Source organism: Mastacembelus armatus, chromosome 21, assembly GCF_900324485.2.
Source record: "Mastacembelus armatus chromosome 21, fMasArm1.2, whole genome shotgun sequence".
Taxonomy (NCBI): Eukaryota; Metazoa; Chordata; class Actinopteri; order Synbranchiformes; family Mastacembelidae; genus Mastacembelus; species Mastacembelus armatus.
The window spans coordinates 22,577,364-22,602,594 of NC_046653.1; the positions used below are offsets into that span (position 1 = coordinate 22,577,364).

The 25,231-nt window shown below is 41.9% G+C and overlaps 2 protein-coding genes across 4 annotated transcripts; one reads left to right on the plus strand and one right to left on the minus strand.

The window, feature by feature from the left end:
- Nucleotides 1–3,263: 3,263 nt before the first annotated feature.
- LOC113122950 (uncharacterized) lies at nucleotides 3,264–11,258 on the minus strand. The gene is made up of 8 exons (XM_026294636.2): nucleotides 9,938–11,258; nucleotides 9,063–9,335; nucleotides 7,742–7,996; nucleotides 6,942–7,112; nucleotides 6,615–6,746; nucleotides 6,249–6,415; nucleotides 5,840–6,112; nucleotides 3,264–5,755 (listed from the first exon to the last, which is right to left on the minus strand). Exons 1-8 carry the CDS (start codon nucleotides 10,188–10,190, stop codon nucleotides 5,579–5,581), a joined length of 1,701 nt encoding a protein of 566 aa, XP_026150421.1. The 5' UTR covers nucleotides 10,191–11,258; the 3' UTR covers nucleotides 3,264–5,578.
- Nucleotides 11,259–13,019: 1,761 nt separating this feature from the next.
- Nucleotides 13,020–24,774, plus strand: ttll4 (tubulin tyrosine ligase-like family, member 4). 3 transcript variants are annotated; one of them, XM_026295609.1, is made up of 22 exons: nucleotides 13,020–13,137; nucleotides 13,785–15,116; nucleotides 15,541–16,021; nucleotides 16,122–16,275; nucleotides 16,376–16,452; nucleotides 16,556–16,619; nucleotides 17,117–17,176; nucleotides 17,742–17,860; nucleotides 18,338–18,448; nucleotides 19,001–19,077; nucleotides 19,220–19,414; nucleotides 19,507–19,589; nucleotides 19,688–19,816; nucleotides 19,891–20,013; nucleotides 20,124–20,222; nucleotides 20,586–20,720; nucleotides 20,795–20,932; nucleotides 21,075–21,171; nucleotides 21,481–21,691; nucleotides 22,416–22,483; nucleotides 22,620–22,690; nucleotides 23,138–24,774. In XM_026295609.1, the coding sequence occupies exons 2-22, from the start codon at nucleotides 14,526–14,528 to the stop codon at nucleotides 23,343–23,345; spliced, it is 3,291 nt and encodes a 1,096-aa protein (XP_026151394.1). In that variant the 5' UTR covers nucleotides 13,020–13,137; nucleotides 13,785–14,525; the 3' UTR covers nucleotides 23,346–24,774. The 3 variants fall into 3 exon arrangements, with proteins under 3 accessions (XP_026151394.1, XP_026151395.1, XP_026151396.1); XM_026295610.1 differs by lacking the exon at nucleotides 17,117–17,176; XM_026295611.1 differs by lacking the exon at nucleotides 22,620–22,690 and having other exon boundaries at nucleotides 23,138–23,308.
- The last annotated feature ends 457 nt before the right edge of the window (nucleotides 24,775–25,231 follow it).

Here is a 25,231-nt window from a genome sequence, read left to right on the forward strand (position 1 = left end):
GTAAGGGCAGAATTTCCACTGGGGATGCAGGCAGCTTGTTTCCACCATGTTTCTAAATGCTGTATTCAAATTCATATTAGAGTCATATGTTTATTCTCTACTAAAAACCTAAGGATCAATGGAAAACTTTCATCTGTGCGTCTTACGACACATTGGAAATAATTTTCTGATTCCTCTCTGGGTCAGATGATAAAGTTGAGTCCATATCTGAGAGCCATTTAGATCTCTGAGTGCGCCTTTAATCAGGGAGCGGTCATAAATATTAACTTTAATAATTCACAGATAAGTTCATATGAAGTTCTCCAACCCAGGCTGACACACTCAGCTGTGTGTGTGTTTGTGTGTTTGTGTGTCTCTGTTAGCGATTACTGAGGAATGACTGTATTTTTCTTTTATTGGACAGCTGAACATATTTAACATCTAATTGCACATTATGACTCCTTCCACTCTCTTTTCATAGTACATTTCCTCTTTGTATTCCCCTCTCCCCAACCTTGGCACCTCTGGAATTACAACCTTTCTAACTACCTGTCCTCTGCTCACCCTTTATTTCTTTGTCATTTGAAAATGCTGATCAGAATTTGCATCTTTAGCCATGATTTCTATTGGTAACAGTGGCAGTTTATTAATAATTATTATAGTTGAGGCTGCAATCAGCAACATGCTGAGAAAAGAGTCTGTGAAACACAAACAAATCCTCTGGAGCCTTGTTTTGCAGAAGCATCTTAAAGCTCTGATAATTGTAAAATCCTCTGTTGTGCAAACCGTTGTTAGAAAGTGTCACAGCTGAAGAGGCTCTAATGGAAATAAGGCCAGTGTGCAGACAAAGTAAAATGACAGGTCAATGGATCACAGCAGCCACGGTGCCAAACTGCTCATTGATGTGAATTCAGTGTCTTAATAGAGTATTGTTGTTGGTATGTGTTATCTTTTATTCTGTGCCTGTTGGATGAAAGAGAATGCTTGTATGTTGCAGAGTGTCCATCATCATCCCAGCAGACCAGATTCTGGTGGTGCACAATGGGCAGATCGCAGGGGGTAGGAAGGTGCGTATCTGATTTTCGTCAGCAGCCACTGATGTGTTTGTATGACACACCTGAGTCGTTGTGTGTGCCCTTAGTGTTTGCAAATTCGTTATCCGTAGATCAACACCTCATAGTGTTTTGTGTGTGACACTTAAACTGTAGGGTTTCTCTGTCGGCCTCTAACACACACACGCACACACACACACACACACACACACTAGAGCTTCCACTTAACTGCTGGTGTGTACAATCCTTTGATATAGGAGCTGGGTATGAAGACTTCCTTTCTCACACACTGAGTTTATACACAGACACAGACAAATGACAACACAAAGGTTTCAATAAGAACACACCTGAGAGACGAATTCGTCACACACACGGCTGCATTTCCCCACCTCTCCCTGCAGAACTTAGTTTGCCCCTGCAGGCATGTGTGGTGAAACACCGCCCAAAGCCCATTGATCTTTTGATTGACACTGTCATGTAAACAAAAGCCAGGCCCATTTAACCTCCGGTGTCAGAATACACACAGTTTCTGCCACAACGTGTGGGAGTGGATCGTGAAACAGAAGCAGGAAGACGCCTCATCCTGTCCTCAGGCTGTCCCTGTGCTCACCAGGCTTTACATGAGCTATCCACTATCATGAAAACATGAATCCTGATGAGCTTTTTTAGGTGATTATTGTCCTCTTTCTAACTCAAAACACCTGAACAATAAGCTAAACTGCTTCTTCATCCTTCTCTTTTAGGCTACAAATAACAAAACTGATCAATTTTCAAAATTTTATATTGGGAATATTCAGAGACATTGTGTTACTGCATATAATTGAGGAAAGCTTCAGCATCACTTTTCTCCTTTTTCTTTTGTCTCTTCCACAAACCTTTTTCTTTCCTTTTCCTTAATTTTCTTTTCCATCTCTTACCGTCTGTTTCTTCTCTGTCTGAATCCTCTATTTCTGACCCTCTTGCTCTCGTTCCGTCTGGCAGCACAGACGGTAACAGACTTGTGGTTTTATTAATTCATAGTAAAGTTGGTCAAAGTCTGCAGGAGGATTTTAGACAGCTCAACTTTGTTCTTAAAGTAGCTCTGGTGTCACAAGACATTATGTGTGACCCACCTTCTCACTTCTCACCCGCACTGAGACTGTTGACATCATTTCTATTTATCAACAGTAACATACAGTAACCGTCCATATCTGTCACTACTGCACGTGATCCCCTGCCAAGGCACAACTTCCCATCAAAATTAATGATGCATTATTTTTAAAAGTAATACATTAGTTTAATTAATAAAAAAAATACTAAAATATCAAAAAACAATAATATTTAACACTCAGCAGGTTTATTGTCCTTCCTGAACCAAGGCAGTGGCTTTATCCCAATTAATTCACACAATAACAGAAGAAATTTTGCAGAAATGTTCAATTATCAGACGAGAAGGTGAAAGACTCCCACCATTACTGATGTGAAGCACCTGAAACCAGGTTAAACCAGTCTCTTGTCAATTACATTTATCCATTAATGTGACTGACACTTTACTTTAGGCGGTGCAGCTATTACTTTCATTGATTTTAGGTGTGAGCCTCAACATGTCAGCATCTGCATGTTTAAACTGCTGCTGCTGCAGTTACTTTCCTTCCCTATAGGTAGTTACAGCTAATGCTGAAGCTGCAGACTACAGTAGCATGGTAGTCTAGCAATGCTTTAATGGACAATGGAAGGAAGTGATTAAACGTGAAGGTGGCAGCTCTTCTGGAGCAGTGGCCTGATAATCTGCTGGCGATTATGTTACTGAGGTTGTTTTAGTCAAAACATCCTGGATGGGCTGAAAGTGCCTGTGTCAAAGGTTACTAAGTAAAACTATCTCAGCAGCCTGAGGGCCAGAAGCAGAATGACAGATTAAGCAAGTATTTCAATGAGAACTGTGTCTCATTAGCAATAAAAGCCTCTGACCAAACAACAAACAAGACGTCAGGCTTTTTAAGACACTCCATCAACACCTACAATTACTACAAGCCCCTTCATGCAGGCAAGTTTTTTACTCTTTATGTTTTTAATGCTTTGGGTTTAGATTAGCTTTCTGTGAATGTTGAGACAATAGTCTGACTCTGGTGTGAATTCAGTTCTGTCAAATTAATATAAAGGCTGCAGTCTTCAGTCTGTCATCATTATCAATATTTTTATGGCCATAGTCAGGTTACATGTGAAAATCAGACCAATGAATCATATGTACTTCCCTGTTTCTAAAAGTACTTTATTGACTACATTTTGTGATCTGCTGCATGCAACTAAAAACATTTCGACTAAATTACATCTCATATTCTGTACAGATCATTACACAAACTGTGAATATGCACACGTCAATTTGTTGGACACAGTTGTGGTCCAAAATGTCCCACCCATTTGGAGAGTTGTTCTTTCTGTCAACTTCCATCTCATGAATAACCAACTCTCTAATGTAGAATCAGTACAACAGCAAACATCAGCACAAAACACAGCAGGGAGGGAAGGGGATGCACATTGGACTGTGGTGTTCACTATGGATCAGGAAAAGAGAGGAGGCAACGTACACAGAGAAATCACAAGAAGGAACCAACAGTGGAGGACACGTATGTTGTCAGTGTAGGGATGAGTTAATACTCGAACGAGTGCATGTTTCATGTGATGCCTCTGTCTGTGTGATGCAGCACACACACGCATACAAGCTGCAAGTTGTGCCCTTATTAAAATGCCATAGCCAGTCTGTGTAGCAGTGAGGGCAGTCTCAGTGCTTCATATCTTAATCATGATCACTGCACACCACTCTGTCTGTCTCTCGTTTCCTGGCTGTCTCTGTGTGTGTCTCTGTCTTTTCCTCCATATGTTAAAAATAAACCTGACTTCACACATTACTGTGCTTCAATATAAAATTCAGATTTTTAACACCCGGGTCTTATTTTGTGTAGTTGGCCATCATTCTGTTACCTCTATTTTTTTTTTTTAGATCTGGGAATAACCAACTGTCTGAGGGCAGCCAGGACCAGTTTTCTGTTCTCACTTTTCTGTTCTCTACTAAATAATCAGTTAATCACTTAATTAACTTGTCAACTTAAAACCTACTGTGGTCACTCAACAGCACATTGTAATATTAAAAATGATGGTTAATTCTTGCTCAGTAGAGACTGTGCTGTCCAAAAAACATCATATTGGTTATTTTTTCAAACCAATACAATAACATACAGAATATTTACTTTATTTTTGGAGTAGAACATATTTTGACACAGGAGTCCACTGTTGATTATTTTAAATCATTGTTGTTTTAAAGGACAGGGTTTGTGATATTTGACACTTTTCTTGCAATAAATCCCATTTAAAGGACCAACAATACATTTATTCTACTAAGTACCTGTAGTGTGGCTCACTAAGAAAACCACATTTCAAACCACATGTTTTGGGAAGTCTAAATATTTACAGCTTCATCAGGAATAATTGGGCAGGGGGTGGAAACCCATGTGTATGGACAGATGGACTAACGTACAGTTGGTGTTGTTGACGATAATAAAATTAGAGAATTTCAAAAACTGGAAGAACATCTGACAAAGTAGTTGTAAAAGCAAACAGCAGTTTGGGTTTAGGGTTCTGTGTGTCTTGCTAATGTCCAAAACAAATGAGTACTTCAAGTTCATTATGGAAATATTAGTTTGATAAAATAGTTCAGATTTCCATTAAAATCTGAAAACTGTTTAAATCTGCATTGTTTTTATTCCTGTTCTTATGATCAAATTCAAAATGCACATAATGTGGATGGAAACTCACTTTATGTTTCAGTGTTTTGTCAGTTCGGCACTAAACTGTTCAAGCACAGACAGAAATAGGAAGAGAGGCAGAAGAACAGGAAGGACAATAGGGCGGATTGGGATAAACAAGCAGAGGAGTTGATTATTGCAGTCCTGTGAGATAAGCTGAGAGGTGTATGACATGCTGGAAGAGAAACAAAAAACAGAAGGGAAAAAAGATGGAGGGTGGAGAAAAAGGAGATATGAAAGGAAAGAAGGATGTAGCCTGGTAGAGAAGAAGTAAAGGACAAAATGAATAGAAGAGGGACAGAAGAAGGAAGAAATATAACTGTTGTAAAGATAAAGATGTAAAGTCATGACTGGCTCTGAGATATTAAAGTGCTCAGGAGATGTAGCTTGTGCACAAACACACAACACTGACCTGAGCATTGGGCTAGCCAAGGTCTTGGAGAAAAGTTGTCCTCTTGTCGAACTCACAAACACACACACTCACACGCTGTCAACACACTGCTCAGGACACTCCGGTTGGGATGAGCTGTCACCGCTTCGCTCACAGGCCGAGTTCAGCGTCAAGACAGAAAACACACACATCAAGCACACTGACACTAAAGTCCTAATTTAACACACATGGAAAGTAAATGTGTGTTTGTAATGCAAATGTGTATGTTTGAGTGTGTGTGTGTGTGTGTGTGCACGTGTGTGTGTGTGTCCATAATTAATCTCTTTCCCATTCAGTCATTTGTTCACTCTGTCCCATTCACTCTCAGTGTCTCTCTCTCAGTTGGTCCTCCTGTGTTTCTGGTGCCAGAGTGCGGTCGGCAGGTTCTGACAGCCCTGGTACTCTCTCCGCATCTCGCCATCAGTCAGAGGTGGCGTTGCATTGCAGGGGGCGCCTGCCAATGTCACGTTTAAAAGGCCAGCCCATGGCTCCAGGAGGCGGGACATCCCTGGACCCTTTTAGCATCATTGGTTGTAAGAGGAGATTAGAATGATATTACGAAGAATAAAAAGAATAAAAACTTAAATGTTATAAATTACCTTCCCCAGGTGGTCCAGGAGGCAGGTGGCAGAGCTGATGCGGGACCAGCTGCTGTCCTCCCAGCCCAGGTTCTGCCTCTGGTTCTGGTGGTTGTGGGTCTGCCTTGTTTGGCTCTGGATCAGAACCACATTGAAGTGTTTCTGGGACCCTCGCAGCCTTTTTGACAGAACGCCACTGTAGCTCTGATCCACAAACAGCAACACACGAGTCGCCCTGCAGCCTGCAAGGTCGGCCAGCAGCTCGTTGACCGAGTATCGCTCCTTCAGATCGGCCTGGAGAGACGGACCAGGAGGAGACAGTGTCAGAGGCACTTATGCTTTAATGTTTCTTTATTATAAACAGACAAAAGTTGACTACGATGAGTTTCAGACAGTGTCTGATCACTATGTGTGTGTGTGTGTCTCTTACAATGCCATTGAGGTTGGCGTCCCACAGCAGCATGGTGCCGTCATTGCGTGTTGGCGAGTTCAGGTAGAGAACAAGAGTGTCGGCGCAGTGCTGCTTCCTGCACACGTACGACACGTGGTTACGGATCACTGCTTTCTCTGTTGCAGAGTACACACCGTCTATGTCCTCTGGGGGAGCAGGTGGAGAGACGTGTTTTAGTCATTCCACTGTTTTACTGTATATTTACCGTCTCCACTTTCAGAATTCAAAGATCTGAATAAAATGACAGCAGCTAGATGTAGTGCATAGTAAACTGGTGGTGATTTTGGATACAGCCATAATTTAGACACTGAGATGAGAATAGTTAATAGATCAGTGCCGTCCTACCAGGAAGCTGTCCACTGCTGGCAAAGAAGGTCTTGATGTGATCTTTATGGAAACCATTGCTCAGGAGCATTTTGTAAAACCTCTGCAGATTAACAACATGACGCTGATACGTCATCTGCTGCTGCCAGCCGCCTGCACACACACACAGACACACACATTATATTTGTCAATATATATTGAATACACAACAAATTCCCCAAACTGAGGGACCATATATGTTGCAGTGACACTCATCTTGGGAGCATTAGAGATATGCTACAGAAAAACAGGGTGTGAAATCCAGGGGAGAATAATTCACTTAGGGGGCAGCCTGAGAAACTGTCCTACCTGAGATGAGCACAGCGTGGTCACAGGTTTGGTAGAGTCGGCAGGAGAGATGAGTGGCCAGCGGCTGCTGGTGGCAGCGTCTGGTATTTTTGTTCAGCTCACAGCTGGAAACGGGCAAACTGGGAGAGGCTGTTGGCAGCAGCTGAGGGCACCTTGCAAACTCTGCATGGTCTTGTTGAAGCAGGGGCACAGAAGATTTCAGACGGAAAAAGAAAAATATCACACAGTGGGTCACAATCAGCAATTAAGGAATACTTAATCTACAAATACTGTATGTGTATGCCAGAAGTGGCTTTGTGGTTTTATCCTGACGGTTGTTTGTTTGTAAAGATAACATTTTCCCAGGAGTTGGCCCAGGTTGCTGGCAGAGGCTCCAGGTGTGGGTGGTCTTGGCAGAACGTGAGAACAGTTCAACACTTTGCTCATAAAGCCACCTGCTAGGAAAGTGAAACAGCATGTCACTCAGCCTGTAGGACTCAGACATGGAGTGTGGACTGTGGCGATCCTTGGACTTTTCCTCCAGCAACACAATTACAGCAGGTGTGTTCAGTCAATCAGGAGCTGGCAGGAACCTCAGATGAGTGTGGTCCAGGTAATCAGAAGTGGGTAGGCCAGGGACGGTGGCTCTTAAGGAGCATGGGCTGCCCACTCCTGCACTATGGAGACAATACTATCTGGGTTTCAGGGAGGCTTTTGCATGCAGTACTGTGAGTGGCCACTGGAGAGACTGGCTAAAGTACATTCATGGAGCACATCATGGCAAAAGCTTCTGAATACAGACCAAGGAATTTAAGACCTACCTACACATCTGAGTCTCTGTGTTCGGTTGCTGTCTCCGACTCCGACTACCAGTGGGAGGAAATGGACCTCACAGAGCCCTCCAATGGCCCGCTCCACTACGCGGCTGCTACCACTAGAGGTAACTGTACCGCTGCGCAGGGCCCCACCTGCCACCCGACCATGTCCATTAGCAATAAGCCTCTCTGGCCCGGCCTGCCGACGCTTTAGCTGGTTCTGACAGCGACCCTTCAAAGCCAGAGTCAAACACTCATCACCTGAAGACACAAAGATGGAAGCTTGTGTAAGAAAGTGATGAAGGTTTGGTGTCAGTTTCCAGCTGTGGGAAAGAAGATGTGAATGCATTGGTACACATTTGTCTATGAGTCTCCTAACATTGCTTTATTCCCACCACCTTGCAACATCTGCCTGAAAAACATTTTTGCAAGATGAAGATCACCTGACAACTTTTCTCATCACATATTGGTTATTAGATATTATGTAACAGAAAACAGAGCAGCATAAAAATGATTTCTGATAAGGCAAAAACTGACAATGCTGAGTAAAATAAAACACTAAATTCACCGTAATGGCTCAGAAATTCTCATGTTATCCTAGAGACCCAAACAAGCTGACAAATAGAACATCTCCTCCCTGTTCCTCCTCCCTCCATCCTCTTCAAGTTAAATGAGGTCTAAAGAAAGTTTGGCTCTAAAAGACGCTGATCCACATCCATCTACAGGACCCAGCAGGGGGCCCAGTGTGTTTATGAATAATTGACAGGTGTGTGTTCGTGTGATACGCAGCCAAATTCACCTCAACATCTGGCCCTAACCCCTCACACAGCAGGAGGTCAGCAACTTGCACTTTCACACATGTTTCTTTTACAGGACTTGTGAGAACCATTAGAGAATACATTCCCTTTCTGTCCCTTCAGACCACTTCTACATGAATAAAGTACTTTGAAAGCACTTTACTCTCCCTTTTGCCCTTTAAGCTGCAGTAGGCCTAAGCCGCTCTTTGCCACCACCACCCAGAGCTGTTTTAGAAATGCTGATTCTTTGTCAACCATTTCACAAATATGACCAAATCCTTACACTTTGCCTCTAATGTCACAAAATAGTCACTTACAGTATGTTCAGCTGTATATTCCTTAATCCAGCTGCTAACATATCTTTCTGCTTAGAATTTCAGAGAAGCACAAAAGCACAAAAGCCTAAAACTCAAGTTGGTCATCATGAAGATACAAGAGCAGAAACCCACAGGCAGAGGCACACCAGGTGTTACTGCTCAGTGTGTCAGACAACGAGCTGTAAACGGAGCTCTCAGTGCCAGCTGACTCACCCAGGTAAATGCCATCCAGGTAGGAGCATCTCTTCTTTGTCACATTCACATCCACATAGAAGAGGACCACAGGGTGTCCAAAGTTCTCCACGGGGCTCGGATCCAGCACCAGCACAGCATCATGGGCTGTAGAGCTGGGAAAAGGCTGCTGGTGTCTGTGGGGACCCTCCCCTGCATTCACCACCTGGCTGACACCAAAACCTCCCCGCGGTTTGGAGCTCGCCATCCCCCCAGAGGAGTCCGGCAGGATGGCCACAACTTTGTCTGTGCTACCTGGATGGTTTTGGAAGAATTATTAATGGAACATTAAAAGGTTTTAAATGTTTAAAAGAGGAGCTAATATATAAGAAACAACCAGCCTTGTGCTGACGTTGCTACATTCAATACATTCATTCTAAGGTAAAATGATGTAGGAGCAACTGTGTTAAAATGTTTAATGTGCCAGAAGGAAATAAAAGATAATCAGAGAATTTATTACTAAGGTTTTTATTAGATGTTTTAGAGGAGGCTTACAGGTATATTTAGAGCTTTAGAGCCCATTTTAAGTATTTGTTCATGTTTTTCCAGATTTCAGATAAATAAATACTTTCATGTAAGTTTTAACAGCAAATTTTCTCTTGTAATTTAAGGAGCGTTTGATTGATTGACTTTTTTTAAAGCAGTAGTTCGTGTTGCCTCTTGTTGATTTCATCATATTGTGGACATATCATCACATTTCCATTGTCTTATACTGAAGCTTAGCACATCCAAACACATCATTACATCATCAGCTATTGGTAGTTGTTTTCTACCTCAAGCCCAATAAATGTCTGCAACTTTTCAACAGGATGTGAAATGTTAAAGTAGCACAGCGCTGCGTGACCTTTGGCCCCTACCTGCAGCCGAGCACGGCTCCGACGCATAGACAGCCACCGCAGACAGCGGCAGGTGGGCGAGCCGCCTGCACTCGGCCTCAGAGAGGGAGGACATGCGGAGGCAGTGGTCCAGCTGGTCCCGCTGCAGCGACTGGAGGCCTGACCGGACCCACCGCTCCAGGCGGCCCGAGGCCAGGCCGCTTGCCGGGGCCACCACGGCGCTGTGGAGGGTGAGGATGGAGAGAGGAGCTGCGAGAAGCAGCAAAAGCCACATTGTCACCTCCTGCTTCTGCTTGTTCCACTTGAACTTCTTTCTCTTTGCTGGAATTTCCAGATGTAATTATTTCTCCTTGTGTGTTCTTTTGATTTGTCCTTTGTCCACTCTTAGCTGTTCCTCCTCCTCTTCTTCGTTTTTAGATTTTTTCTGTCTTTAATCCTCCTTGTCCTGCTTTTTTCCAGATATTTGTCTTTTCTTCTTTCTGTTTTTTGAGTCTTCACTTCTGCATTGCTGTGGTGTCCTTTGACATTTTTGGTGAGTCCTTGAATGTCTCCTGCTCTGTTGCTGCTATGTGAGTCTCTCTCAGAGTTTTATTCCCTGTTTTCAAAAATCCTTGATGTTCCCCTTTTTCTTACTGCTTAGTCATTTCTTTTTCTTCCTTATTCACCTGGAGAGAGCAAAGTTCACTCAACATTTTGTTCATTTATAGGATTAGTGTTAATCTACTTTTTAGGATTTGAAACAGTAGCAGACCCTGTAACTCTTTCTTTCTTTGTTTTTAAGTTTTCTTTTATTTCTTCTTTTCTTCGCATCTAAGTGGATGCAACCGACACCAGCATCTTCTTTTGGTTGAGCTTCAATTCTTGCTTCAGTTTTTCTTCTTTATTCCTCTTTTCTTCTGGATTTCAGAGGGAACAATGTCCTGAGTAGTTTACAAAGGCATCAGTTTAGACTGTTTAGCTTGATCTTTTCTTTTGCAGATAGACTGACATTTCCTGCCCCTCCTCTTCTTCTTCTTTCTTCCTCTTTCAGGGGGATGATTTGTTCAGTCAAACTGGAGCAGCTTGAGTCTTTCTTTTCGGGAGATGATGGATCATCCTGGAGAAAGACTTGACCCGATGAACAAGACTCAGCTCTCAGAGGTCAGACCCACTTTCTTGTTTTTCTTTCTTTGAGAACAACCAGCTTGTCGAGCAGACTCCAGACTCTCGGTGTCACTGGATCATCCGAAGCTCTGAAGAGAGAAGCGCTCCTGCTGCCCAACCTGCTCACTACTCAGTTTCAGTCTGCTCGCTCTCTCCTGGGCTCTTTATTTGACTCTCTCTCTCTCTCTCTGTTTCTCTATTCTGCTTCTGCAAGCTCTGACTTGCCAGAGGGAAAGAAGGGAGGATATGAAGAGATAAGAGTCTGTAGAGGAGGAGTGAAAGGATGGGTGAGGAAGATGACTTGTGTGAGGAAGGAAAAAGGAAGGAGGAGAGGAAAAAATAAACAAAGGAAAAGTAAAGGAGATAAAGGATGGAAGGAGTTGAGGAATGGGGGGAAAAGAGAGGAAAGGACAGAAAAGTTGGATGAAATGAAAAGAGGTGAAAGGAGAAGAGATGGAGGGTCTAAAGAGAAAGGGATAGAGGAAATGTGAAACATAAAGATAAAGACAGGAACCTGCAAATAAGTAAGAAAAAGAGGAGAGGAGATGGATGGGAAGGAGGAAGGAGGAGAGGAAGCAGGGCAAGAAATAAAAAGCAGAAAGGAGGAAGAAAGACTGTAAAGAAAACAATGAAAGGGAGAAATGAGGGAGGACAGACACAAACAAAGGACGTAAAAAGGAAACTAGGAAAGGACAAGGACTACAGGAACAAAAGTAAAGCCAGGGAGAAGAAATAATACAAAACTGAGCAAGTGAAAAAAGGCAGGAGGGTTGGAAAGGAAAAATGAAGAGGAGGAAGGGGATGAAAGACAAGCAGAGAAGGAGAGAGAAAAGGACATGAAAATAAAGGAGTAAGAAAAAGAGGAAAGACAAGGAGGGAGAAAATATGGAGCGAAGAAAGAGATGTGCAACATAAGGAGGTGAGGAAAGGGAGTCAAAAGAGCGTAAGGAGGCAGGAGAGGAATGACAGGAGCTTCAGGATTAGAAACTTTAGGTCTCTCAGGTGAGCCCTCTAGTGATGAAATGTGTGATGTACAAATCAGTTGGGTCTTCAGCTAGAAAACAAAGGCAGGGGACCAACTGAACATCCCTGTTTTCTTTGCCGTTCAAACTTGGCACTGAAGGAGGGAAACACTGAGAAGACTGACTGACTGAAAGGAGAGCCAGTAACATTAAAATTACAAGAAATCTATTATTATCTATTAAATCCATTATTAGTTTCTGTTTTCCCAGTGAGCTCAAACAATGAATTATGAATCATGTTACAGGTGATTTATATGAAAGCTGGACAGCAGATTTCACGTGTCTCTTTATGTATCGTATTTAAATCAAAGTACATGTAAAATAAGGGCTCCTGCCATAATGTACCTGCAAACTCCTGTGCAACCTCATGTTGTGATGGATTGTGCTATTAGCAGCTGTCTTTTGGCCGAGTATTTTAGAGATGTCTGTATGTGCGAGAGACTATAAAGTGAAGACCCCCCCAGAACAGCTAACAACTCTTTTGAAATGTGACAAGGAGACACAACATTGATTCTTTACAAGACAAAAAGGCCGGGAACCACTTGTTTTATCTTTAAAATGTGTTGTATTTTATATTTATGCATTTTTATAAAAAACAAAACAGAAAGTAATCAGAAACCAAAAATTTTAAATCAATGTAGTGAAGTAGAAGTCTGGATTTATTCTAATTATAAAGTATATTTACCTCAACACTGTACTTAAGTATGGTACACAAGTTACTTTCTATCACTGACAGAAAAAAGTTGATAAAAATCACAGGAAAATATAAAATAATATATAATAAATATAAATGTAAATAATAATATAAATATAAATTAATCTAACAAAATAAAAAATTTAAAATAAGAACTGGTGCTGTGACTGCTGGCGACCACTAGGAGGCGCTCTCATCCAGACGCTAACCAAAAAGTGCGGCGGAACATTGGCTTCAATAGACGATCTTCCGGGATGGTGTATCACTCGGACTACTCGGCTAGTTACTGCAATGTAAGAAACTCGTGTGTTGCCGCTCTCCAAACCAACAAACAACATGTTAGGGATGTTACAGGAGACAAGGTAGATGCTGTTGTTATTTATTTTATTTTTAAACTGATACCATGGGTTTGTTATTTTTGTCAACCCTACCGGGCGGTATTCACTCGCTCCGGGACAGTCTGTGTTGTGTTGGTCGTGGTTGCTAAGCTAATGCTATTCAGACAGTGCGACGCTAAACAGAAGCTAAATCTAGAGCCTGGTAACCGCTAACTAGTTAGTTGTCACGTCCTGTCGATGATTGTGTTGGTTTCGTTAATACGTCGGTGTGAGAGTCAGCTTTGTATGAGCCAACGTCGTTTTTGTTTTTCAGCGGTAACAACAACATGCTTTGGTTAGCTAACGTTACCATTAAGCTAACGTTGAGCCTGAACCGGCGTTTGGTCACACGTGAAACCAGTTTAGCAGGAACTGGTCCAGTATCCAGCTTTACTGGTAAACATGATGTACACAGGGTGTCTAGATTTGATAATAATATTTTTTTGTGTAGATTAACGAAAATGTGCTTGGAAATTAAAATGTCTAAGCTAGAACTGTCTTTATATTGATTATTTCGATCAGCTACAGCAGTGACTGCACTGGATTTAAAGAGACCTCCATTTACTGGTCTGATGATTTGTCCGTCTGGAGTCTCTGAGAATGACTCTAGCTCTCCTTTTGTGTGGTTTCAGAGGGGAAAGCCGGCACTTTGCAGCCTCCTGGGAAGCAGCTGAGGATGATATGTGTACTGATATTGGATATGGCTGTTTTGCCCGAGGCCTGGTACCCCAGTGTGAGCCAAGTATGTGGTGTTTTACAGCCTGAGGCTCACAATTCATCCTCATAATAGTTGAGAAGAAACAGTTTCGGGTTCAGTCTGCATCAACCAGCAACATCAGGATTCCTTGACTCAGCCTCAGCCTTATATCAGACCGCTGAAGTGAATTTGCCTCAGGAAAAAACTAACAACAAAAACAAACAAACAAAAAACAGATGTGCCTGCCTGCTCGAGTCCCACAGGAGGGGTAAAACCTTGTATCAGTACCTAACAATAACCGTGTCCTGCTGAGCTGCTATACAGGCCCAAGTGTTGTACTGCTGTCACTGCATCTGTGGCACCAGTTATGACTACTGTTTATCAGGATTTATCGAGAGCTTGTAGTCAGTTTATAGTGATCAGCAGAAAAGCTCAATTCCTTTCAGCTGTTGCTGATAATTTACACGTCATTTCTACTGAAGAACCACTCACTAGGTAGAGTTCAACCAGGAGGAACAGGGGCTCTTTTAGGGAAAAGATCCTTCCTGTGCCTCAGGCTAATTTGGTATTGTGTTGACTGTTTACTCCTCTCTCACCTATCTGTCTCCAAGTAAGACCTTTCCCCCCTGTACTAAACCCTTGAGAAATATTTGAAACACCTTTGTTGGGTGGTGCCATGCCCACTAACCAGTCCTCCCCATGGGGTGGGACGAAGCTTCAGGCTTGTACTGATGCAGATCATGCTGCCACTACAAGGTCTGCCCATACTAATGCCAAGACAGTTCCTGACACTAAAGTGCCTTTTAGTCAGACTTCCCTAGAGCTATCCAGGCAAAAGGTCCAAGCCAAATCCTGCTCTTCTAATGTTGCTTCACCTGCACCAGTGGCCCCATGTGGGCATTCAGTGTGGGAGAAAGGGGATGGAAATGAAACCAACCCACTGAGCCAATTCAGCAGTGTACCAAATGGATCTCTAACTGCACCACAGCAGTGTAATGGGATTAAAATCCCAAACCAACCAGTATTGGCAAATGGACTGAATCCAGAGTCCAGTGTTCCTTCCTTTGTTGCTCACAAAGAATGCCAGGCAAAGTTTACCACTGAGCTGCAGAAATGCATGTTGATCCAAAACTCTCAACTTACAAATGGTTTAGCAGTGAGCAGACATCATGCTGCAGTAGGTGATGCCCCGCTGGGATCGGAGCCTCTTTTGTCAGCATGTCATCAAGAAGGACAGCCCACTTTGAAGCACAATGACAAGTTGATGGTGAGTACTGAGCTGACTTATGTGGAATATTTTCCAAAAAATTAATGGTTAGTTATATCAAATACAAATGAGATTTGAAGTAATTTAGAATCAGTATTCCATCAGTTTGTCCACCACAGAGAATGACAAGTTTAGTTATCTCTTTGCTTTTTAAATGTCTGTATCAGGATTGTGTAACATTTCTTTTGCTCACATGGAGACATTTTACTCAGGAAATCATAGATGAAACTATTTATTGTTACACACACCCTTGAAGATGAATTCAGATTTCATTTTATAGTCAGTACCTTAGAATTGTGCAGTTTTGTGTGGCAATAGCAGTTCCTGTTGTTAATGATCATGTTGGAGTTGTTGTACAGCTTTATGTAAGTCCACTTATAGCTTCCTCCTCCACATCCGACCTTTCCTGGTTTTGTTTTTCTAGGTTAAAGCTGCAGACTGTTCCATTTTGCCATCAGTGCCTCCTCAGTGCCTTACTCTTTGTGAACATCAGGGGGCAGCATTGGGAAAAGATGCTTCTGGCCTTGATTGCACAAAAGTAGAAAGAAGCACAAGAGCAACAATTGCAAGGAGGAGTCATTCAGCCAAATCAGAAACAAAATGCAGTCACACACAAGGCAGCTGCACAGCAATAACTACTTCAAACAATCACTTAATAGTAATAGGTGGTCCGCCAGCTGTTTTGGGATCAACTACAAACACCAAGCCCCAATCAGCAAAACCGCTCAGTGTAACAAAGCAGGCTCCAGAGATTGTGTGTCCTCTAGGAAGCACCCTGTCCACATGCAGAAGAACCAGTCCTCCAGCAGCCACACACTCTCCAAACGGCCCCATGACAACTGTGCACAGTGCCAGTGTCAGTGCCACTCAGGAGCAGCAGCCCACCCTGCCTGATGTGATCCCAGGTAAACCATGTTCTGTAGCTGTCTGAAGAAACTGATGGACAAGAAAAAGGTTAATCTGTAACTTGGTAATCAAGAACCAAACTGTTTGTATGTATGGCAGGGACTCTGGTGGGCTGTGTGACCACTCAGATCTCCACTATTCACCTAACCAAGGAAGGAGAGCCTGCCTCCATGTCATCATCATCTCCCTCCCCTTCCTCTTCATCTCCTTCATCAACTGAGGAGTGTCTGGTTGTAGAGGCTCACCTGTCTGGGTGAGTAATGGCCGATTGCTTCTCAACCAAATACTGCATTTCTGTTTCCCTCTTTTTCACTCTCATCCTGAATACTGTACCTTGTATTACTTGTTTCTAGTCCAGAGTGTGTTATGCAAGTGGATGGGGTGGAGGAGGAGCTGCCTGATGAGCTGGAAAATGACTGTAGTGATGATGGTGAGAAAATATAACTCAGACTTAGTGTATGGACCTAATGAGCTAAATAATTTTCTCTGTCGATGATGTTATCTGCTAAGTTTAGTTTTCTTCTGTTGTTCAGATGATTCAGACAGTTCATCCATTACTGGCACCCGGTCCTCAGCCTCGCTCGCTCTTCTTTCTGGGTGAGGGACACATTATAACCACACTCTTGGCTCACAGTAACATAAACCTTCACCTGCTGAGTTTGTGTATTTGTGTTTCTTAAGTTTGCATCCACCTGTCACAAAAACCTGGTTTATAATTCTACAAAAATAGCATAAAACATACGTCTGTCCATTCCTGTGGATTCTTCTCTTCCAATTTCATTCTCTGTTGCTGCATTGTTACAAGGGGCTGAAAGCAGCAGAGCATGGTGGAAAGGTCTGCTGCATTGTTCTCCTCTGTCATGGCCTCAACAGTAGAACTCCCTACAAAAGACTCAGTGCTGATTCTTTGCTAAAACAGACTAGATAGGGAGCACTGTTGTTGACTTTCTTTTTAAATCCCAATCACCTGATTTGCTCATTTACATACATCCCCTCCACCCCTTCCTAAAAGCTGTAGCTCCTTTATACATAGTATAGTGGTAAAATTGGTCTAGCTGTAATGCCATTGTATACCTTTTGTTGGATTTTTTAAGAGAAAAGATCTGCAAGAGGTTTGTTGATCCATCCTTCTCTCTTTTGTTCCCATATGTCATGTGAGTATTTAGATTATTTTATTAATGGTGTTATGTTCAAAATGTTGCTGCCAGTATTTGAGCTACAGACTTGACATGAAATACAGCAGTTTATGATCTCCTCTTCAGACCGTCATCGGTGTGTTTGTTTCAGTTTGGTGTCACAATCTACCTGTGATGTATAGATGTGAACATAACTCAAGCTTCATTACATTCTAATCCTGCTGTGAGGCTTCATTTTGCTTATTTAGACACACTAAGCTGAGATGTGGTGCTGAAAGGGGAGCAACCAGAAAGTCTTTACCATGAAACGAAAGTCATTTTATATTCACTTTATACATCTGTAACATAAAGAAAGAAACTGTTACAGAAATGCCTGTCTACAGATTTTGGATGCCTTTAAGTATATTAAGTTCTTTGAGCTTTTTGAGCCTTTTTGTGTCTCAGTTGATGCTGACTGACATTAATGAAAATGGGGTGAGACAGTACTAACTGGTTTTGATTTTAATACAATGTTGTTTTGAAAAATGTGGATATCTAGTCTTGAATTTGTTTCTTTTTGTCTCCCACTCTGTCTTTGTCCCAGTATTGAGGAGCCCATGTTACTGGGGGCAGAAGACCATCGAGAAGAGCGACCAGCACTGGTTCCCAGTCTGTTCCCCCTTTTCTCACCAACACTCTACTTCAGTACAGCTAATGAGAAAGGTCAGGTGACATATGTTTATTGTATCAAACACCGTAGGCATGGATGGCACCCATTTCTAATCAGCCTCTAAACCCCTATCACCATGCTATACTGTTTTACATAGCATATTAGAAGATAAGATCAGATTTGATGAATGAATGAAAGACTGACTGTTACCAGTGGTTATTCAGCCAAAATTACCAGCATCTCTAGATATATACATATTATTCTGTATACTGATACAAGTCTTGCCCAGCTAGTTTTCTCAAATGGCACAAAGATGATACTGGGGCTTGAGTGACTGTGATGAACTAAGCGGTTGTTTGATGAAAATACTTGTTGGACAATGCTGATTCCTTTTTGATGTAGTAAAAGTAGGTATCTTTTATTAATCGTCTTTGCACTAGTTGTTACAGTACAGTGAACAACAGTCTGTGATTAGTATTTGTATTAAAAACAGCAAGAAAATAAATACTTTTGTGCTGTGTGCTCTGCAGTGGAACTGCTGCCTGCAGAGCAAAGACGACTGTTAAAATGGAAGATGAGCACCGTCACTCCTAATGTTGTCAAATACACCATCGCCAGGTCACACTTCAGGGTCACCAAGAGTAAGTCTGTCTGTGTCTGTGTCAGTGTCAGTGTGTGTCTGTTGGCACCTGGTATTACTAAGTGTGGGAACTGAAACCTGCTTACACCCACATGTTGTGAGGACTTGGTCTTTCTTTGACCAGATCCCAAGTCACAGAATTTTATGGTGATGACTTGGTGTAAGTAAAATGTATATACGATGCGCCTGCTTTGTGCTTTTGTTTTTTTCGGTGGGTGGGAGGTTGCATTAGTGGGAGAGCAACACTGATGTTTGTTTGTGTATGTGTGAGTGTGCACAGCTGAATATCACAGCTGTTGGATCTCAGCACTGTATTTTGAATTTTTTTATGTTGACAGAACAGTGTCTATCCCAGTGACTTGTAGTTTTACATGACAGATGTTTGCATATGTTGTTGCAAAATATAAACATCCTTTTGGACAAAAAACATTTTTGGCACTTAATATTTTCTAGTTTGCATGGCTCAATACTGTGACGCGCACAATCAACACTCGGAATTAACTGTGATGATTGGCCTGCATGATCAAAATCCATTGGTCTATTTGTTGTGTAGAAAGCCATGACTGGTTGGGCTGCTGGGGACACCACATGAAGTCTCCTGGCTTTAAGGCCCTTGGAGTGCACCAGAAGGTAAAAATCTATACATCCTAATTATCACAACTAGTGATTTAAGAGAGCAAAGCCTTAACTTTAAGAAAGGTCAAATGATCTTTTACATCGTCTGTCCAGAATTACACTTCACTCAGTTGTGCTTTTGTCCATTTTGTCTTAGTTGAACCATTTCCCAGGAACATTTCAGATTGGCAGGAAGGACCGGCTGTGGAGAAACTTGTCCAAAATGCAGCTTCGCTTTGGGAAACAAGAGTTCAACTTTTTCCCTCGGACCTTTGTCCTCCCTCAGGACATCAAGCTGCTCCGCAAGGCCTGGGAGGACGGTGGCTCCAGGCAGAAATGGATTATCAAACCTGTATGTTCTACTACCAAATTATTATTTTTTTTAATCAGTTATTGTACTCGTTTTTGTTGTTGTTGTTTTACATCATCGTTTTTCCTCAACAGCCAGCGTCAGCCAGAGGAATAGGTATCCAAGTCATCCACAAATGGGGCCAGATGCCTCGTAAGAGACCGCTGCTGGTGCAGAAGTGAGTAGACTTCAGGAGCCCAGAAACCATTATCCAGGACATCACATTACTTATTAGTTATTGTTATAAAACACTTGTATTCTGTTTGGGTTTTACAGGTATCTTCACAAGCCTTACCTCATCAGCGGTAACAAGTTTGACCTGCGGATCTATGTCTACGTGACATCCTACGACCCGCTCAGAATTTACATCTTCTCTGATGGCCTGGTTCGATTCGCCAGCTGCAAGTCAGTTTTCACTGAAGAGACAACTCAACAGTCCAATCTATGTTTAGCTAATGCCTCTGTGTTTTTCCCTCTAGGTATTCGTCTTCCATTAAGACTCTAAGTAACAAGTTCATGCACCTGACCAACTACAGTGTTAACAAGAAGAACTCTGAATACCAGACTAACAGCGATGACAAAGCCTGCCAGGGACACAAATGGTAAGAGAGAAAACAGTGACAGGACGGAAGTGTCTGAGTGGAGCTTTTATCTACAGCACATATATGTATGTATGAAGTCTGACTGACAGAATGTGTTGTGGTATTTTCAGGGCTTTGAAGGCTTTATGGCAGTATCTTGGTTCCAAGGGGATCAACACCACACTGATATGGGAGAAGATTAAAGACATCATCATCAAAACAGTCATTGCGTGAGTTGCAGGGATTTATTCATCCACCGTTTGCAGGGATCGTAGCCGATAGACCACAACTGCAGGGTGTTAATTTATTCTCATAGTTTTTTAAATTATTATTATTTGTCATAATCTGTTAGGATGAAGGTTTGGTTGTTTTCTTGAAAACGTTGTAGTGTTTACATGACAAGCAAATTATATATTTCTTTCATTGTTTATTTATCATTTAACTAAATGTAATAAAATTGATTTTTGAAGTGTTGTGGGAATAATGCAATAGAAGAGTTGCTGTATAGTACTTCTTTGGTGAGAGTCACTCCTTTTTGACCAGTGAACTTATTCTATCTGTGATAAATGTTTTTTCTGCCTTTGTGTTATCAGTTCAGACCCATACGTCAACAACCTGATGAAGATGCACGTCCGGTCACCTTACAGCTGCCACGAGCTGTTCGGCTTCGACATCATGCTGGACGAGAACCTCAAACCTTGGATCCTGGAGGTTAACATTTCACCAAGGTAACACACATACACGCACAAAAACACATACAGATTTTCAACCTACATCTGTAACTGTTGGGTCTCTGGTCCAGCCTCCATTCCAACACAGCGCTGGATGCTTCCATCAAAGGCCAGATGATCAGAGACCTCCTGAACCTGGCCGGCTTTCGTATTCCTCAAAGGGAAGATGTGGTCGCAGCCTGCAGCTCTGCCACCAGCTCCACCAGCAGGTAAGGAGGAGGTGCTACACCTCAGAGGCTGAAGCTGGCATCACATGTACTACACAGGGGTCACAGCCTGAAATGATCAAACAAACTATCTTATAGCTGAGTAAATACTACTGTGTGTCTGTGTCTGTGTATATATATATAGTGTGTGTGGAGGGAACCGGGAGAGGACCAAACTAGATCTGTCTGCTGATGAGAAAGTGAAACAGGCCTTTTACCCGACACAGCGTTATGCCGACCAGGTAAATGAAACAAGCTGGACCAAGGAAACTGAAATAATAATGAGGCAATATACTGTATGTTGAAAGTTTTCAAAATGTTTTCATTGAACTTTTTAAACATCAGTTTGCTATAAAATAAAATGCACAAGATAGAAATTCTCAGAAAAAGCCACAGCACGTTATTTGCGGCACTGCTTTGTGCACAACCACGTTATCACTGATGGTGTAGATGCTGAGGTGATCATATGAAGTATGGTTTTGGACTTATTAGAGGTGAACAAAGCAAAAATGGCAATTATGACCTTGTGTCTTTCCTTCCGTCGCCATCAGGATTTCCTCTCTACGGTGCTGGAAGTCTTGACTCCGGAGGACGTTCGCGCGTTAGCAGAGAGTGAAGATGAGATGAATCGTCGAGGAGAGTTTGAGCGAATTTTCCCATCGCCATCATCATCCCGCTACCTTCGCTTCTTCGAGAGTCTGAGATACCTCAACATCCTGCTGGACCAGTGGGAGCAGAAATACTGGAACAATAGGACAAAGGGTGTGTGTGTTTTATAAATGAACCCCATTTTCTCAAGAAATTATATCTTTGCCCTCAGTGTGTTCATTTAGGGACTTGCAGCAACCGTAAGGAGACCGAGATTGTTCAGTTTCTGATAAAGACAAATTTTCGACAGAATTTGAACCAATCAGTTACTATGTGTCATGTCACTTTAGCACCAGGTGTTAGAGGTTATCATACTATTATCGTTCTTCACAGTTTGTCACACATTAGCTTCAGCTTATCTTGCATTTCTGACTGGTTTTGCCTTCTGTCTCTCCTAATTGTTAATAAGTAAAAGAGTTTTTAATTAGACTACATTATATTAAACATAAGGAACAGCATTAGATTATTACTGGATCTAATGAGAAAGAACATGTTTTTTTTTTTTGTTTGTTTGTTTTTTTTTTTAACTTGAACCAGCATCTGACAAAGACTCTACTGGTAAAACTAAACCACCACATGACTTCCCACAGGAGCTCGTGGATTTTCTCTTAATCAAGCTACCTAATAGAACCTGTAAAAAGAGCAGACACCAGGAGCTGATCGCTCACAGAGCAGAGGACGAGATTAATCTAGATCTGATAATGGGAGAAGCAACATAAGGGCTCCTCATCTCAGTTTATTAATAGAGCGATATCTGCTCTGTAAAGACTGAAGCTGCTGTGAAAAGAGCAGAGAAATCACTGGATTTTAACTAAGATTTTGTGGATCCTGTGTGCAGGCATCAGTCTGCTGAGGTCTCTCTGCCAGGATGGAATCCATCTGGGAACCAGTGATCCTGCTCACATAGTAAGGAACGGGCAAAGGATGAAATGAATGTGTTTCGAATAAATTGTGAATGTGATGGTGTATCTCATCAGAAGTTAGTTTAAAATCTGAATCATGTTGAACTATTCTGTTTGCCTCTGTGGTTGCATCTGTCTAGTGGTCCAAGTGTAGCCACAGTTCCAGATTTGAACCCCACAAAATAGACCTCATCAGTCCATCTAATTCCAGGTACACACACACTCACATATACAAAATAAAACACCAGTATCAGGAATGTGCCATTACTATTTATTATCGCTAAGTGATGCAGAGAACACAGTTGAATGAATATTGGCCAGTACAAATACTGATACAGTTTTATTGCCGTAGTGGAGATACAGACAAAATGTGGGGATAGTGACAGAGGTTTGATGTACAATAACCAAGTTATGTTGTATAAACACCTGCGACTAAGATATGAGGCATATAAGTTCTTTTTATGTAAATGTGAAGACTTTTACATTGTCACATTTTCACTTTGGTGCTTGTTAAATTACCCTGTAAAAGGCACAGAGACCATTTTATGTTACAGCTCAGGTTATAAGTTAAAATGTGCTACAGGTGTTAACATTAATGTACTTTAGTTAAGTTGCATGCTACACAGTAAATTAACTGGATCAATCTCTTGTTTCCCAGGCTGGTGGTCAACCATCAGCATAGGTCCTGTCATGATGATGACGACGACAATGATGATAATGACGATGGTTCAGACAAGGAAGTTGGTTCAGTTTCCAGCCTCTTTGTTTCTCCAAGTCCTGCATCCAGTACCACCAGCAGTGCCAGTACAAGTACTCAGCCCAGCGTCACCCAGAGCCTGCTGTCCCAACAGTTTGCCTCGCTCTGATGATCTGGTTAGCCAACATGATGTTCAGTACCCACAGCAGACACAAAGCTCAGGGTATCCTCTTCCTAAGTGCACCTCTAAAGATGTTTTATCTCTGATCGCTCGTACACACCTATTGTGGACCTGAAAAGTCCTCAGTCTTAATGAATGGAGTGGATTTAACTGAAGTGTATGTGGCAATTGGAAATAATTACTACAGTAACTAGTGTTCAGATGTGACCTTGTGAAGTTAGGGGTTGTTTCAAAAACACAAATGTTTTGAATGTTGGGTTAATTTAGTGCTGAAAATGAAAATGTGATAATTTCATGCAGATTATCCTTTTCCAGTCTCAAGTGTTCATTATTAATATAATATAGGAGTTAGAGGAGACCAGTGTTTGTTTTCATATTTTAACACACTGAGCGGAAATTGGCATTAACACATGAAGCAAACGAAACAATCATATTTCCACCATGTTTTCTACAGATTTCTCTCTGAGGTTTGACTGGTGCAGTTGTGGTTAGGTCATGTTGTTGCTCCTCTTCTACAATAGTTTAATGGCACCTGACTGGAAAATGAACTTCTCCAAATGTTCACATAGTGATAATGGATCAACGCACACTTTAGTTCACATTTTCTTTTTCAGATATTTGATCGAAATTTGCGTTTAGATGGAAACTCATTTGTATATATTCCAGTTTTTCACAGTTGTTAACACTTTTTTAATGCAGTGTTTGGATTCAGACAAGTCTTAAACCTCATGGATGTATTACTCAAACCAGATGGTACTTCAGCTTCTCACTCGTGCCAGATAACCACACATCCTGACATACCTAGAAAGGTTTTCTTTTTTTTTGAACCTGTGCCATTTTCAGTCTAAATGTCTGCTAGAACAAGACCCCAGATCCCATCTGCCCGGTGGCCTTTGCTACTAAGCATAAACTGTGAATAAGACTTGCTGGGCTTCCTCATAACTTCTACCACAAAGCAGTGTTGGTGCAGGCTGTAGGTTTGTGTGTTGTAAACACACACCAGCACAAATAAACCTGCATAGCCAACAGTACCTTACAGAACAAAGTGGTCCAAAGCTCATCATGTGATAACTGGCACAATACTGTGATTTCTATAAAGTCTTTCTGTTAAGTCCCGAACTGTTGTTGGTTTGGTTGTGTTGCGCATTTATTGTGGTCAGATTTCTTGCCTCTTAGACTTTGGTGTGCATGTGTGTGTTTGTGTGAGAAAAGGGGGGGTTCGGGGTTCGGTGATGTGTGGACATCTCTGGAGCATATTTCATCAAGGTGTCTGTACTTACATTTATTTTCATTGGTTGGTGATGATGTGTTTCCCAAAACCCCATTTTAATTTATGACGTTTACTTGGATTATGTAAGAAATACTTGACGGTGGAGGTTTTATTACTCAGTGCAGGTTACATGTTAAAAGACAAAAATAGTTAATACTAGTAATGATGTGATTTTAACTTAGAGCAGTTTAGTCGTGCGATAACAGCGACCTAATCTAACTTTTAAAAGGGTTTTCTCTCTGAGGATCAGTTGCACATAAATTGTAGTGGGGAATTTCACCAAAGCTCCTAAAATGCAAGTCCAGGAGCAGCTGAATTTAACCGGTCGGTTGCCGGTTGACTTATATCCCTCAAATAGTACTTATTAATACAGCAGGTTGAGCAGTTGTGAGCCAAGTGCTGGGTTGGGATTCAGTGTTGCTGTTTTAGGGCAAGACTTCTTATTCTGTCCTCAGGGAGATCTCATTTCAAAAACACATCTGTTGTGAGGACACTTTCAGAAATATCCACGTACTTGAAACTGAAAATGATTTGGTGCACTTTCTCTAAAAACCATTATCTGTCGTGACAAACTGACTGGCAGCAGGTGACACTGGTGTTGCAG